We start from the raw sequence: 17,374 nt of genomic DNA, 5'->3' as shown, positions 1-17,374 counted from the left end.
CATTCTCCCTGCTGTTGTTCAGGTGGACAGTGGGGGGGAAGGATTTCCTAAAGCAATTTGCCATTACAGCCTGGATATAAACCTGACTACATTTCCCATTTTACTTGCCAGTGATATTATAAAGTAGGAAATGTGTAAAGTGTCACATGACTGATCTGGCCATTTCTTGTGACTCCCTCATCAGCCCTTCGATTTCTGTCACCCTCAGTCTGGGCCATAGAGATGCAGCAGGAATTGTAAGGGTTGCCCCTTTAAGCCTCCTTTTGATGTGTGGATTTTGCATGTTGAGCGCCCTTTGGGTGCAGCATGTGCCCCTCTGGAGATGCAGCAGCTGTGTTTGGTGTCATCCAAACGGCTGACCCCGAGTGCCCACATCCGGGACCCTATGCCCCCCCCATTCTGCTAACGTCTTCCGCCATTTTTAATGGCGTAAGTCTGTAAGTCTCTGCCCCATTTGAAACCCTGTGCCAGGGACAGACAGCTAAGGGCCATCTGAACGTCCCAGGCCTCCCAGCATCGCCCGTGTTCCTCGGTAAGGCGGGTCCCCAGAAGGTCCATTTGACCAGTCCTCTGTGAATACAGACATGCTGTTAATTGAGACACAATCGGCTTGCTTCGCTTTAGACCTTTTAGCTCACTGTCATGCTACAGAGGCGACATTACAGGGTATTAAAATTCATACGACCATTGTACTTGAAATGGGGGATGGATTTTTTTTTGGTGTTTTTTTTTTGCTCCTGGAGAATAAATCTGTCTCCATAAGCAGAAGCGGTGGCTGGGATTGTTAATGAGACAATTAGCCAGCAGAGCGCGGCAGGTTCCGGAGCCGGACAAGCGGAGCCGGGTATGCGCTATTGTTTATCCTCCGAGCCACATCGGGGTGACTGTAGGAATAATGAAGGGGGGTGGGGGAGTGCTAATGCGAATTCCCTATAAATAATGCCCATCATTGGGGAGGAAGGGTAGGGAGTGAGGCAGAGAGAGGGAAGGTATGAGAGAGAGCAGGAGAGAGAAGGTAGAGGGAGTGAGGGGAGGAGGAGAGGCAAGGTGCGAGGGAGAGGGAGGGAGACAGAGAGAGAGAGAGAGAGCTTGAGGGAGGGTGGGAACTGGTGTGGGAGGCGGGGGGGGGGGGGGTACGGAGCGGCCTGGAAGGGCAGTCGGTACCATCTGTCTCCAGAGATTTTCCATGCAAGGAGAAATCAAGGAGCCATTGTGTTTGGGTGAGGGGGTGTCCTGCCCATGAGGTGACCTTCAGTGCGGTGTCCTGGGGGCACGGCGAGGCCACCCAGCGAGGGGCACCCTCTCTCTGGAGGGAGGGGGGATGCGTGGGACGGCGAAGCACAGGGAGCGGCCACATCAGACCGGGCAGCTGCCCCTTCATCTCCCAGCACTGCCCTGTGGGCTGGGGGAGGGGGGTGTTTTGGACTGGGTGGAACATTGTCCTTCTCTGCATTTTCATGGTGGGGGGTGGGGCATGTGTCCCAAGGCAGTCTGATAGGGTGGGGGTGGGCGAGGAGGGGCGCATTTGGCATTCCCATATACACAGGCACACACAGAAACACACTGTCAGATGGGAGATCAGCCACCTTTGGAGCTGCTGTTCTCAGGACCCAGATGATCGTACGAAGTGCAGAGCAGAGGCCGGGCTGGAAGCCACACCCAGTGTGTCTCAGAGGGACCGGGCCGCACGCTGCTGCTGGCTTAAGCGCAGTCCCTGTACTGCCCACATGCTAACATTATTGCCTAACTGCTCACAGGGAATCATCCATTTAAACACCTTGGTTGCTTGGTGCACCACCCGCGTTTACTCGCTTCTAGGAACAGGCCCATTTCCTATTCAAAATGTATGTTCGAAGTTTTGTGTGTAGATTTAATTACTAGATTAGATGCTGTAAGATACTAAAAACTTCGACATCAAGTCTCATTGATATTAAAATTTCTCAGATGTCCCGAGCTGGTCCTGGAAGTCAGGTTCAGTTTTACCCTCGTTTGTGTGGAGTTAGACACAAATATTTTGGATGATAATGGGACCTTTTTGTTGTTCTTCTTATGAAAATTCTAACACTATTTGGGCAGGAAAGGCTGAAGTTGGGTTGGGGAGGAAGAAAGAAGTGTTTGTCACAGGAACTGAACCGGAAATGAGCGAGCATCCATCCATCCATCCATCCATCCATCCATCCATCCATCCATCCCAAAGGCCCTACCTACTCAGCTAAAGTGGATCCTCTTGTTTTTGCCACCTGCTTATCATCTGCTTTTCGACCACTTTATCCATCAGGGGGCCTGGAGCCTAACCCAGGTAGCACAGAACCCAAGGCAGCCTGAATGGGGTGCTAGTCAATTGTAATGTACACAGTCACACATTGACACACTACTGTCAATTTAAAGTCACTAATTCACACTGTGTGTTTGTATACTGTGGGCAGTAGAGTACCCAAAGGGACCCTACGCGACATGGGGAGAACCAAGCCTAACCATTACCCTAAGTGTCACCCTGAGCCTCAGCTGAGTGACTTTGGCTGCCTAGCCAGCACTCCATTAGTGGCACATTTTCAGGCCATGCCACATTCGTGCTAATGTTCCCTCCATTTAGGTGGGACCTGCCATTTTCTTGACCGCTGTTGACTTCTGTCCTGCAAGTGAAAGTGCTGACATCCCAATACAGAACTCCCACGTGCTAAGGAGGCCGGTGTATGCTCTTGTGGTAGAAAAATTTTAAATATAACACTTAGAATAAAAGTCGGACCAATGTCCAAGTTTACTTCCACACTCTGATGTCTTGTTCAGGCTCTGAGGAAGCATCTCTGTAATGTGCACCCTGAACAGTAACTGACAGGCGTGCCGGGAACACAGCAACGTCGAGAAAGACCGTAGAAGAAAGTGAGGCACTACCTATAAACAAACACTGTGATAAGGTGGCCTGCCGGACTGATTTACTTCGCCAGGCCCTAGGGAATGAGGAGGCGGCATGCCGGGCTCATTTACTCCCCTAGGCCCTGGGGAATGAGGAGGCGGCCTGCCGGGCTCATTTACTCCCCTAGGCCCTGGGGAATGAGGAGGCGGCCTGCCGGGCTCATTTACTCCCCTAGGCCCTGGGGAATGAGGAGGCGGCCTGCCGGCCCAATTTACTCCCCTAGACCCTGGGGAATGAGGAGGCGGCCTGCCGGCCTGATTTACTCCCCTAGGCCCTGGGGAATGAGGAGGCGGCCTGCCGGCCTGATTTACTCCCCTAGGCCCTGGGGAATGAGGAGGCGGCCTGCCGGCCTGATTTACTCCCCTAGGCCCTGGGGAATGAGGAGGCGGCCAGGCTATATATAGGGTGACCTTCAGTTCAAACCAATCCAGTCCAAGTTTTTAGGGCCCTTGTCATTCAGGGGGCCTTGGAATTGTCCTAATTTCCTCCTTATGGGGCCCCTGAATATTGTTAGGTGTCATTCTCATCTGCTTAGTGCAACGTTTCAAGAAAAAAAATGCCATGAGTTTGTTTGGGAATGTCTGTTTTTGGAATGAATAGTGGCGTATCGCTGTCACATGGTTTCCTAAAGTGCTTTACTGTTTGATCCATTTGCTGTGTAAATATTTTCCCGGGCCAGTCCAGGTTATGTGCTTAAGGATTCGACAGTGCTGCTGCTTATGAAGCTTAAGCTGGTCTGTACCTCTTACCAGGCCACCACCTGGTACATGTGACATGGGGACCAAACTGAGGCCTGTGTGAATTTTCTGTCAGCAGCCAATCAGAACTCCATCCAGCCACACCCAATCAGATCTTGCATGTCCCCTGATCAGTCTGAGGGTTATTTCAGGGCCTCTGTGCTCTAAAGACTCTGCCCCCTGCTGCACCGTGGAGCTGGTTTTGACCTGCGGATCAGATTAGACCTGTTCATCCAGATCCCGCTGACTATGCATTTGGACGCCTGAGTTTGAGTCTTCCAAGTCTTAGCGAAGAGTGACCCCTACCGCCGTTCACTGACGAGCAGCATTACCCCTTAGGAGACGAGGCGAGGGACTGCGGGAGGGGCTTGTGCTCCGCGAGGCCCTCATGATGCACCCATGTGTGGGGGCCGTTGGGGTCGACGGTGCTGCTCTGTTGCGGATGGCTACTGGGGCCCGGAGCCATCATTTGGCTTTGGCCCACAGCGGTCTGTCTGCCGCTCAGATTTGCGCAGACGACGCCACTGCGCCAACTGTGTCATTACAAATTAGCGTGCTTCAGGCGTTCCAATACAAAGGATGATCCCCCCGGAGGTGCCAAATGCTCACTGCGTGTCCGTGCCAGCATGCATCTCAGGGAAAGCTGTCAACGAGCAAACATGCTGGCGTTAAGGGATTGGCATCAGCAGGCGGGGCCAGGTGGGCGGGGCTTGGGTGGATAGGCCCCAGGTGGGCGGGGCTCAAGTGGATGGGATCGTACCAGCGTGGCTCAAGTGGGCGGGCCGGGGCTTTCCAATTGGTGTGAGCCCACGTACCACTGGCTGTGGGTGAAATCTCCATGCTTGGTTTGCATCTTTAGCCGTCAGCCTTTTAGTTTTTAACTTGCATTTACGCAGATGGGGTGAAGTCCAAGTAATAATATTTAAATAATATTAAGTGCAATATCCATGTACAGATTATCCATGGAGGGGCGCTGCGTGGCTCAGTGGGTTAGGGTGCCGTTCCTATAATCGCAAGGTTATCGGTTCAGATACCTCTGCCAAAAGAATGATTTCACCATTGGCCACTTGAGTCAGGCCCTTATCCCCCATTTTCCAGATAGAGGTCTGCACCCGCAAGCCTCCGTCAAGCTTCTGCAGTAGCTTATATTCTGGTCTTCTTCCGACGTTCCTTATACATTTCGATCTACCCATAACCGCAAAGCCTCACGCAGCTCCATGCTGTAGGTGTCCTTGTAAGCTGTAAACAGGGTCTGAGGTTTTCAGACTGACTTGGGATGGCACAACTAATAAATATTTTACTGGCGGGTCTTATATGACAGAACCAGATCAGGACAGTGAGGAGCCGTCTCTGTGTTTGCCTAAAACGAAGAGTGAGCACAGAACTAAGCGATGTGAAAGTTCACTGGAGGCGGGATGACGCGACGTCTGCAAGCCTCCCCGCTCTCCATGATTATCACCTGCTTGCCTCTCCTCCTCTCTGTTTATTAATGGCATGCCCCCTCGTCTTAAGGCCACTCTTTTGCTTGATGGATGGCTTTCCTTTTTTTCCTGTTTATTTATTTGCCTCGCCTTTTACCCTCGTCCCAATTTTAGCTGACATTTCTCCCAGCTGCGATGGCGGCGGGTGACCTTTGGAAAGGACACTTCCTGCAAGTCCGTGCAATGCCGCATCCTCCCACCACCCCCATATCCCCTTCCATTCCCCCCAGTCACTCCCCTCGCCTTCCCTCACCATATTCCCATCCCCCGCCATCCCCTGCCATCTCCCCATCCTGTCACCATCTCACCATGCCCCACCATCCCCTCACCATCTCCCCATGCCCCACCATCCCCTCACCATCTCCCCATGCCCCACCATCCCCTCACCATCTCCCCATGCCCCGCCATCCCCTCACCATCTCCCCATCCCCCGCCATCCCCTGCCATCTCCCCATCCCCTCACCATCTCCCCATCCCCTCACCATCTCCCCATGCCCCACCATCCCCTCACCATCTCCCCATGCCCCACCATCCCCTCACCATCTCCCCATCCCCCGCCATCCCCTGCCATCTCCCCATCCCCTCACCATCTCCCCATCCCCTCACCATCTCCCCATGCCCCACCATCCCCTCACCATCTCCCCATGCCCCACCATCCCCTCACCATCTCCCCATCCCCCGCCATCCCCTCACCATCTCCCCATGCCCCACCATCCCCTCACCATCTCCCCATGCCCCACCATCCCCTCACCATCTCCCCATGCCCCACCATCCCCTCACCATCTCCCCATGCCCCACCATCCCCTCACCATCTCCCCATGCCCCACCATCCCCTCACCATCTCACCATGCCCCACCATCCCCTCACCATCTCCCCATGCCCCACCATCCCCTCACCATCTCCCCATCCCCCGCCATCCCCTGCCATCTCCCCATCCCCTCACCATCTCCCCATCCCCTCACCATCTCCCCATGCCCCACCATCCCCTCACCATCTCCCCATGCCCCACCATCCCCTCACCATCTCCCCATCCCCCACCATCCCCTCACCATCTCCCCATGCCCCACCATCCCCTCACCATCTCCCCATGCCCCACCATCCCCTCACCATCTCCCCATGCCCCACCATCCCCTCACCATCTCCCCATGCCCCACCATCCCCTCACCATCTCACCATGCCCCACCATCCCCTCACCATCTCCCCATGCCCCACCATCCCCTCACCATCTCCCCATGCCCCACCATCCCCTCACCATCTCCCCATGCCCCGCCATCCCCTCACCATCTCCCCATCCCCCGCCATCCCCTGCCATCTCCCCATCCCCTCACCATCTCCCCATCCCCTCACCATCTCCCCATGCCCCACCATCCCCTCACCATCTCCCCATGCCCCACCATCCCCTCACCATCTCCCCATGCCCCACCATCCCCTCACCATCTCCCCATCCCCCGCCATCCCCTGCCATCTCCCCATCCCCTCACCATCTCCCCATGCCCCACCATCCCCTCACCATCTCCCCATCCCCCGCCATCCCCTGCCATCTCCCCATCCCCCGCCATCCCCTACCATCTCCCCATCCCCTCACCATCTCCCCATGCCCCACCATCCCCTCACCATCTCCCCATGCCCCGCCATCCCCTCCCCAACCCCCCATCCCCTCTCTATCCTGCCATCCTCTCATCCTCCCACCCAGGTCCCCCCCCACCCACCCCCCGCCACCTCGTACCTCCTGCTGGTATAACTGATGTGCCATTCCAGCTGACTTTCCAGTAATGCTCTGTTATTTTAATTCCCTCATTCATCAGGAGAGCATGGTTTACGCTTCTGTTAAGAATTCAGTGTTTGACCAGAAGGTTTGTTTTTGTGTTTTTTTTACTGGCTTCACCACTTGCTGCTGTACAGCACTAGGCTAGTTTATCTGACACAGATCAGAAGACATTACAGGGTTCAATTAACCATCCAGCCACCTATCCATCGATCCACCCTCCCATCCATTCATCCATCCACCCATTCATTCATCCATCCACCTATCCATTCATCCATCCATCCATTTTCTGTACAAACACCATTCACTCACACACACACACACACACACACACACACACACACACTCACCTATGGGTAATTTGGTAACTCCAATTAGCATGTTTTTGGACTGTGGCGGAAACCTGAGTCACAGGAGGAGAACATGCAAACTCAACAGCCTAGTTGAGCCTCAAACCCTGGTCCAATAGGTGTGAGGCGATCCTAGTTAATTAGTATAGCTATAGCGAAAGATTTTCCATAGAAATTAAACTTCCATTTCAAAATATATATATATTTTTTCTTTCTTTTGATGAACAGAGTGTCTCTCCGATCTACTTTCTATGATGTGATGGGATTAGTTCTAGGACAGCTTGGAAGAATAAATTTACAGCTGGAAGTGCTGTTTGTGTGTTGGTACTGCCAGCTGGGGTAGGGATACCCCCGAATGCATCTCGTTTGCCGCACTGCTGTCTGTCACTCTGCTGAGTTTGTGTGCCTGGTTTGTAGACTTATGCGAGACTCACATTCTCCTGTGCTATCACCTTTGCTGTAGCTCCACAGCGATGCGTCCGCCAGCAACCATGTCACAGGACAGACTAAAGCTCACGTGACCTCAGACCTCGGTTGCCATGAAAACAGACCCACCATGCCCACATTGCCACCTCATGCGTAAACAAAGGGCTAGATGGCAAAGCTCAGTCTGGAATGGCCATACTCGGACCAATCAGCATGGACCAAAAAAAAGGCCAGAGATCTCCGTAGGCCTGTAAGTGAATCTCTGTGACTTGAACGTTCTTATAGCTCACTGCAGTGATCCTGGTGGCCTTTGTGGGACCGGTGGCTTGACGGTGATGTAACAGGGTCGCTGCTTGGCCAGCCCTAAAGGGGTGTTTGGGCAGGGGTGTCAGAGGCAGGGGCTTACGACTCAGGCCCTTCGTTAGAGCAGCTGCTGAAGGGGTGACTGTGTAGGGATGGGGATGACGCTTGAAGTAGCCTGGTTAAGGGGTATCAGCCTCAAGGGATGCGGCCGCTGTCTTGGTGCGATCCTGGGGTGCATGGCACTCAGCCCCGATGATGGATAATAGCAGTGCGGTGAGAGGTGATAGCCATCCTGGCGAGGTGAGGAGGTGAGGCAGGTCCATCTGCTGCCTGTGCAGACTCAGCTATAATCTGCCTAATCTCTGTCCTCGTCTACAAGTCTGAAATCGGAGCCCCGAGCACAGGAGCCCAGCACTATTAAGTGCACCCTCAGAGGCTCGGGTTCCAGGGCGGCGTATGTGCTGGTCAGGCCTGGCACCGCGGCCGACAGCAGGGTGGGTCTTAGGCACCAGAAGTCAGTCATCCCCAGGGCGGAATGAAGCATAATAAAAGATAATGGAAGCCATTGATTATCTGTCAGGCGACACTGATAGGATCTAACAGGACTGGGTGTCGCGGTATTAAGTGATCTGAAGTATTCAGTAAATGTCGATAAGGAGTGCTGTTGGTCGGCCTCCCAGTTTCATGTTTCGGCCCCCGGCGAGCTCAGGTCCCTGACCCCGTGTGCGTAATGCGCTCTTTGGCAGAGACGCACTCACATGTGATGGCAAGCTCTCAGTGTGCTTACCCTAAACTGCGTCTCCATGCAGGCTACCTCACCCCGATGCGGCAAAAACACGAGAAGCAGCTGAGGATGGACTTCTCCTTCTGGAAGGGGCTGATTGCGATTAGCATCTGCTTTAAGAGTGATGGACACTCTTGAGCTGTTGTTTTGGTTTCTGACCCTAAAGGTCTGTCTTTGTATTAAATTTAGCAGCTTTTAAGACCTTAGGCTTTGGGTCTTTGTATTAAATTTGTTTTGTCATGAAGATTACAGAGTTTCCTTATTGAGTTTGTGCTCCCTTTCACTCCCCTGCAGCTATGCAGCCGCACTTGTTCTTGCTGGTTTCCACATTGTCCTCCTGTCAGGCTGAGGCCTGGACTATTTAATTTCTTCTCCCTCTCTTTCTCTTTGCAGAAACCTGTCGAAAAACCCACTCACCACGCTTTCCTGGCAGCTCTTCCAGAACCTCCAGATCTTCGAGCTGTAAGTTTGGCTCCAACCCGGCACTCCTGGGTCTTAAAAGGCCTCTTAATTTATTGTCTCAAAATTGTTTTTACACATATAACTGCGATTCGTTGTAATCTGACGAGGGTCAAATGAAAAGCTTTTCTTGAGCCTGGTGTGGGAAGGCCCTGTAATTTCTCCACTCTCCTTACAAGATTAACGTACATGGGCTGGAGGGTCCTGCAATGCAGACGGATTGACCTGCTTCCCGATCCCAACTCCTACCTCGACCCACCTTATATCACCCAGATATGGCATTCGAGTCTAGCTCCGCTTTCTCCTGGGCGGGACTTTCTGCAGGCCTTCGTTGTGCTGTTGGTTGACGAGTCTCCTCACCGTGGGCGAGATTCCTTCATTCCACTGGCAGCGTGAGGAGCGAGAGCATCTCTTGTTGCTCCTGCAGCTCCCTCAGATATGCTATTTTAAGCTCTGAAGCAGGACACCTCCTTGGAGAGGAGTCATCCTCTTTATAGGGTTGTCCCATCCCAAGAAGGGAGCGGGAATGTGTGCTTTCATATTGTCCTGGAGGGGCACAGGACCCCATTATCCTTAATGGGTCATTAACACCGGCATGATAAAGCATAGCCCTCCCAAGTACGTTTGGAAATCCGTGATAAAAAGATAACTGTATTCTGGGGCCTCCTCTATTAGAAGGGAAAAATCACATCCAGAGCCTGGCCTTTGCTGTAAGTGAGCCTGATACCCACCTCCCACAGCAAAACAGTCACATGCTCAGTTATAATTCTGTTCACTTCAGGATCACATACTGAAGAACAGGTGTAAGTGGCTCTTATCTTCTTTTCCCTCCCTCCCTCCATCCATCCATCCATCCATCCATCCATCTTTACACGGCTTCTCCTGGGGAAGTCTGTGGTGTCAACTATCATGGTTACGTAAGATTCAGTGTTTTTGTGAAGGAGCATTTCAGAAGCAAGGGCTAATATCTCTGAAATCAGACCTAAAATATAAAAATTCAGTGGTAAAATCTATGAAATCAGAGACCTGGAAATCAGAGGTGAATGAGCAGCATTTCCTTAAGCACAGCAATTCAGGCCACAAACAGGAGGTGCCAGCAAGCCAGCGGCTTGTTAGGACACAGAAATCTGTGGCATTTCTCCGTGTGATATGCCAGACGTGCCAGTCACGCACAGAGCGGCCCTTAGCGCCCGCTTACCAAGTTTAACGCGTGATTATGAAACAGACAGGCCCCCTCCAGCGCTCCCAAGGAATACGTTAATGGATAAAGGAAGATCAAACTGGCAGAAATGAATGCCTTCTCGCTTTACTAATAAGAACGCACGACCTTTTGGAACAAAGCTGGCCCGGCGCCTTGTCATCCGTCCTCCTTTATGATGGAAATCCAGTCTGACAAAGCACGCTTCCTGGGCGCTGCGATTAATGTTTCAAGAAATAATTGACTTTGCAGACCCCGGGATAACGTGAGCATGGCGGTTTTGTTGCGGCCGGTATTACAGGCACCTTTTGTGTGTGCTGTTTTCCTGTTGCCTGTGACTGGACAGCCAGGCCCCAGAGACGGCCTCCTGTTTGTAAGTTATGGAAAGTACAGACCTGCCACTCTCCAATACTCGCATTTGTGGTCCTGAATGCGTGGCAGCCATATTTTGAGCACAGTGAAATTTGCATGCTTTAGCTGATTCTTGTAGTCCCTCCCCCACCCAGGATGAGCCCGAAAGCCCCGTGTTTGACAGCAGAGGCCCCACCCCCCCCGCAGCCTTAGCTAATTGCATTGCACAGCCTTTCCATTTCTTTCATTGCCTTGTTTCTTTGACGAGGAGGACAGCTTGAGGTGTGATGGGAGGTAATCGCGTGACCCGGTGCAAGGGAGCCCTCCCCATCTGATGTTAATGGAACATGGTGGGAACTGGAAAACCTTGGAGGGACGGGATGAGGACAGGGGACACTGTGAGGAAAGCTTGACAAGAGCTTTCCGGAAAATTCATACTGCATGCAATAGATGCTAATAGACCTGCAAATTTAAGTGAAACAAATTTGAAACTGAATTTATCAGCCATACTGCCCCCCACCCCCCCCCAAGCCTTGCCCTGGATGGCCATGTCCCACTGGGTCGGTACCAACAGGGCTGATCCAGGACCTGCCAGAGGGCTCCCATCTGTCGTCTGACCTGCAAGTACAAGGGAAATGCTTTTTTTAAGGAACAAGAGAGTAAAACAACTTGTTTGGTGTCAGTCATTAATCTGGTGTCTGTGGTGCAGAATGCACTGCACTCAAGTGAAGATCGATAGGGAGACTGACACGCGTAGAGACGTCCCTGGAAACACACTGTGTGTGTGTGTGGGTGGGTGTGTGGATTAGGGTTATATTACAATGTGGGGGCTAAATGTCCCCCCCCCCCCCAATGAAATAAAAATAGTTTTTTTGACTTTTTGGGGACAATTTTTCAAGTCTTGTATTTTGTTTGGTTACTTATGGTTACGGTTAGGGCTGGGTGGGGGTTAAGGTCATCCTGTTGTGATTAGAGTTTCCCCATAGAAATAAATGGAGAGTCCCCACAAAGGTATATTTACAAACCTGTGTGTGTGTGTGTGTTTCTGTGGGAACGTGTTTGTCTGCATGCGTATGTGTGTAGACTTATGGAACTGTGCAAGTCATGTAAATATGTTTGTCTTTGTCTTTCAGTTCTGTGTTAGTCTAGGTGTGCATGATTTTTCATAGGTTTGTATGTGTGTATATGTGTGAATTAATGTGTCTGTGTGAGTTTGTAGACTTGCGGGGGTCTAGATATATATATATATATATATATATATATATATATATATATATATATATATATATGTATATGTTTGCGTGAGTGAGTAGACTTTTGTGGGTCTGTGTACGTCTGCAAGCGGCCCAGTCAATTGAAGATGTATTACAATTGATTTTCATTTTGCCCCCGCCGGTGACAGCATCATCTCTGGTTTCTACGCGCCTCACCCAGAATCATGACGACTGTCTGTGAATAACATTGTTTATTGAACCGTAACATCGTGGCGCCTGTAGATCACTGTCGTGTCTCTCTGAAGCTCCCCTGAATCTCCACCTGCAGCCGCCTTGTTCATCTGCTCATTCCTGAATATGATCTTAAGGTAATGTTATGCGACATGACGTGAGTCTGGAGATGCTGCTAAATGGATTCCTGTTGACAGAGACATTACGCCTGTAATACTGCCGCTCTAGTATCTCCCTCACGGCAGGAGAAATTTCTGCAAAAATGTCTCACAACTGGGAAGATCAAGCTTAAAAATAAGTCAACCGCCTCTTAGCGAGAAGAGTGTGATAGCAGAGGTGCGTGGCCCCAGTGCTATATTAAGACAGATAATTAGCACGGCTATTTGTATAAACTATTATATGAACAGCTGTGTGCATAAACAAGGAGGCTGAGGTGAGGGGAAAATGGCTTCAGCTGATTTGCTCCTGTGCTTTGAGGAGGTGCTGTCAGCCCAGCCTGTGCCCAAATGAGACGTCATGAGGGCCGTTGCTTGTGCCGAATTCATTAAAGAAGCACTTTAATGCCAAGCCTTATAGAGGCTGACCTCACCTCTTTAAAGCCCCTTGCTGGCGCTGGAATAAGGAGCGAATCTGGAAAGTGAATAGCACTGATTTTCCAACTACTGGCAGTTCGGAGACGTTTTTCAGTTCATGTGGATTCCGCCGCAGGAGCGTCGACCCTCTGCTGCCTCACGGCAGCTGCTGTGAGACTCTTACCATTGTCATTTTCGGGATTTTCAGTCTACCTCATTTTACAAGCTGCTAGTTAGTGCTCAACTTATGAAGAGGATGAATCATCGCTTGCTTTCTGGGAGCTTTTTTCTAACTTGTTTGTTTGCATAATAAGCAATATTTAGCCTCTCTTAGTGAGATAAATATGCTTGCAATGAAAAGGTTATGCCTTCATATGGAGTGAGCGGGTCTTGTTTTTGTCATACTGTAGTGTGAGTCGGGTGGACTGATACCAAATGGCGTGTTATAAACACGGGCACGGCACTTACGATGTCTGGTCAGCCGGATGTGCGGCCCTGGGACTGGGCTCGGTGATGCACAGAGTGCCCTGCAGCTGATCTGTGCAGGATATCTGAACAGAGGACTGTAAACGGACAATCAGCTTTAGCCTCTCAGGAAGGATGCGATATGAGGTCACTCACCACAGAGGCACAGGAACTGACATGCTCCTCACTTCACACAAACCAGTGAGCCAAAACGGTATGACCAACCCCATATGGTTACCATACGGTACTTGTAGATGACATGTTGAAGGCAGAATAAATGGGCGGGAATGAAGATCTGAGTGACTTTGACATGGGCCAGAGCAAGACTCCTGGAGAGCTCCCTGTCTGCCACGGTGGGTGCCTATTGAGAGTGGTCTGCGGAGGGAAAAACCATGAACCGCCGACAGAGTGTTGGGTAGCCAGGAGTTTTTGATACAGGATGTGATTGAAGGCTGTCCTATCTGCTACAAGCCAATGCAAGGACCTCTGTGGCACAATGGTAGATCATTTTGATGGTGATAACAGGAGTGATGTGTCACGGCGCATGTTGTAATCGAGCCCTGCTGCGTATGGGGCTACGGAGCTGCAGTCCATTCAGAGCGCCCATGCTGACCCCAAGCTTCGGCCCTGGACCTTGGAGCCATGATAAAAGGGCGCCTGGTCCGATGAATACCATTTTCTGCGGCGTCATTGGTACCGCCAGCATCTGGGCAGTGCATTGGACTGACAAGTCCAAGCCACGACTATGTAACCCCATACAGACTTCACATGAGGGTGGTCATAATGTCATAACTCATAAGGGTATTAATTGCCTTTGTTTCGTCACCTATTCTGCTATGTAAACTCCGGAATGAGCTCACCATGAGATCAGTCAAGACTGGTGCTGGGAGAATGGTCAGAGCACTGACTCGATTTCACTTGGTTAGCAGGAGAATATGCGGGGTGCTGCGCTTGCAGGAACATGGGCTGAAGATGCTGGAGGGTGGAGGAAATTCAGACCCAGATCGATTTCCATCCACTCAGCAGATGCTGGGACAAGGCTAAACGCTGTGCTTCCCATATTAATTATATAACTTAACTGCTCGTCTCGAGTTTATTACGTTTGCGAGCAGAGAGGAGGTGACATGCCTGAGACTGGAACAACCAATAAAAACAGGTGGAATGGGAAGTAACGTCAGGAGTCTGAGCAGAAAAAGCGAGTACTGAGGCCGAGGGGTGGGGGGTGGGGGGGGGGGGGGGCAAATAGGATCCATTACAGAGGCAGGGTAATGAGATGCAGGGGAGATACCAGAGCCTTGCAAGTTAAAGTCATTAGTCACAGAATGGAATCTGAATTGATAAGCTTCTTAATTACAGGCCTAGAACAATGATGTGCATCAATGGAAACATGAAATTAAATCATTCATCACTCGCGAGCGGGTTCAAGGATCAGCTGTAAAAGACATAGGCTCTGGAGATCTGCATACCAAGCCAACATGCAGCCCTCCTGCTCACGATCATCCACCCGTTCTGTACAGCCGCTTCTCCGGTATTGGGTCAGAAGCTTATCCCAGGGCACACTCAGGATGGGATACTGCCTTCTGGGAGCAGGGCATGCACACACACACAAACACACATATTAAGCATCTGCCAAATAAATGCACATGTGCAGTAGGACGAGCGTATGGTCAGCGCAGTCCCGTCCATGGGAAAGGGCCCTGAAAAAGGGCTGGTTCGCTACTGCCATGCGGGGGCGCTCTTACCACTACTGTCCTCGTGTTGCTGCACGGTGTAGCCAAAATGGGCTTCGGCGGGGCTGGGAATCAACTCGGGATTCTGGGTGTCGATTCTGAAGCAGTCATGGGGACTAGAATAGCTGAGGTCAGGCACTGGTCAGCAGTTCTGATCTCCAGCCTTGTTATCTGCTAAACAGCTGTCTTAGTGGCTCTTAAAACACCTGGAGGAGAGCCACACAGCACAGGGAGACCGTGCGACCTTCCCCCCGAGGGCTACATTCGAACCCCCAGCTCTGCAGGTGTGAGGTCACAGTATGACCCAGTCAAACCGATTGTTTCATATGAATCATTTGTTAATGAGTTTGACACTGCATTCACTCATCAAACAAAACCGACTGCTTTCAAACTTGATGTGTGTGTGTGAGGTGCTGTTAATGAGGGGCTCATGGGAACTGTTACTGCCATGTCCTACCTGCCCCGGTGGCCAGACCCTGCCCTGGCGTCCCTCACAAGGGGAGGCTTTCTCCATACGTGAGATGAGCTGAAAAGTAAATCGGATCAAACTAAGGGAAATGTAACAGACTTGCTCAACAGGGGCCATTAGAACCAGGGACTCGGGCTACATAGGAGGTGCGTGTAGTGGGGAGGGGAACAGGCATCTTCGATGAGGTTGCCTCATTAATGAAGAGTTTCCTTACAGTGAGTCAAACAAATGTGCTTTATTTTTGGGGGTTTATGAATATTTGGAGCAGTATTCATTTACATACTTATGAGGATCCTGCTTTTTCAAACAATTGGTCTAGTTTAATTGCCTTTTATGAGCAGAACACGGCTCATGATTACAACTCAATCAAAAAGCAAATTAGCACACAGACATGAGTAACACACAGAAATACTGTGTCGGCTGCACATTGGGACAAGAAATGCAAGACGGAGGAATCCAAGATTACGCAGGATACAGCTGACAAGCACAGGTGAGAGGGTGGTCCGGTTTAAGGCTGGGGATTAGAGTTAGGATGTAGGCTTGGGGCAGTGCAACCCCCAGGGTCAGGGCACTTTCACTGTCAGTCCGCTTCTCTCCTCAGCATAGAGTTCATATACTGAAGCGCATGTCTGCCAGTGCATTGGTTTTTCAGTCTCCTTTGAGTTTTATACATGTAAAACTGTGTCCTGTCCTGCCAGCCATTGTCCCCCCTGCCCCACCTGCGGTGTTCCTTAGGTGTTCTGCTTGGTTCCCCACCAAGAATGGGCACAAGCTCTGGCCACTGATGCCATCCTGGGGAAGGTCATGAAGGTCAGCCCTCTGCCTCCCACATGGAGTCTTTATTGCCATCCCTGTGGCCCGTTTGGGCCGGCCTGTACCCTTCAGGCAGCTCGCGTGCCCCGGCCTACCTGGCCCAGCCAGGACGCTCATCAGCTCATTGCTCAAAGAGAGCAGAGCACGGTAGCTACCTTCCAGCTTCTCTGAATCACTGCGACCTCCTGGCCGTCAAGATGACACAGGCCGTGGTGTGGCATGGCCCCGCCCCTCCTTACATGCTGCTATTAGAGCACGTCTGCTCACATCCCTCACATCAGGACATGGTTGCTGTCTGAAGCCTTCAAAAAGGTCCCATGTTTGAAGTTCTTGGGATGCCTTTTCCACCCTCCAGATATGCACCTCTGCTAAATAAACAGATTCGAACATATATTGGTTATAGTTTTCCAGGTAAAGGATGTAATATGTATATTCTGCATGTTTCTTCTTATGTTCACAACACGGGCTGTCGTCATCTTTCCAGATGACAGTTTTACCTCCGATTTACATTGAGCCTGCTGTGTTTGACACAGGTATCCATGTTTTCAAATCCCTTTGACTGTTCTGGTTTCCCTCTCGTGTTTATCTGGATTTGCTTTCCCTCTCTGTGGATGTCCATGTTCTGAAGGAGGTGTGGGTAACAGGACAGAAGCAGGGTGGCTGTCTTCCCCTACACATGCAAAGCCTGCCTAATCCCAGTCTCTCCTTTGCTGTGGAGCCGATTCCTTATGGATTCATTGTCTGTATCTTTGGCTGAGTCTTGCAGACGGGGAAGGCCACCGGTTCCCTGACGAATGAACAGATCAGTAAGCAGTCTTTCCTACTTGTGGAACACCAGGGTGGAACCCAGCGCCGTGAAGCATCGTTTCCTTGGGGGGACTTTTCCTGGTGATGCTGGCCCCTGAGATTCAGCTTGGCCCAGCCCTCTCTCTGGGATCATTAGTGCGGGCAGTCACCCATGTGCTGTCTGCCCAGCCCCCCCAGGCTCCGGAAATAGTCCCTCCATCCTGAAAGCTCTGTGTTCTTCTGTTTGTCCTGAGCTTGGAATGGGAATGGAACGTTCTGATTGATTTCCCGGCGTGGGCCAGGTGGAGATGGAGCCAAGCTTATAT

General features: G+C 51.4%; 1 protein-coding gene across 1 annotated transcript in view; it reads left to right on the top strand.

Moving 5' to 3' along the window:
- Window positions 1-17,374, top strand: part of ntrk3a (neurotrophic tyrosine kinase, receptor, type 3a) — a 152,947-nt gene that overhangs the window by 50,650 nt on the left and 84,923 nt on the right. Inside the window, 1 exon segment of the mRNA XM_048973025.1 lies at window positions 9,154-9,222. Within this exon segment, the coding sequence (XP_048828982.1) occupies window positions 9,154-9,222 (69 nt within the window).

The sequence above is a fragment of the Brienomyrus brachyistius genome, chromosome 13 (assembly GCF_023856365.1).
Source record: "Brienomyrus brachyistius isolate T26 chromosome 13, BBRACH_0.4, whole genome shotgun sequence".
Lineage (NCBI taxonomy): Eukaryota > Metazoa > Chordata > Actinopteri > Osteoglossiformes > Mormyridae > Brienomyrus > Brienomyrus brachyistius.
This window is presented reverse-complemented; position numbering and strand designations above follow the sequence as displayed.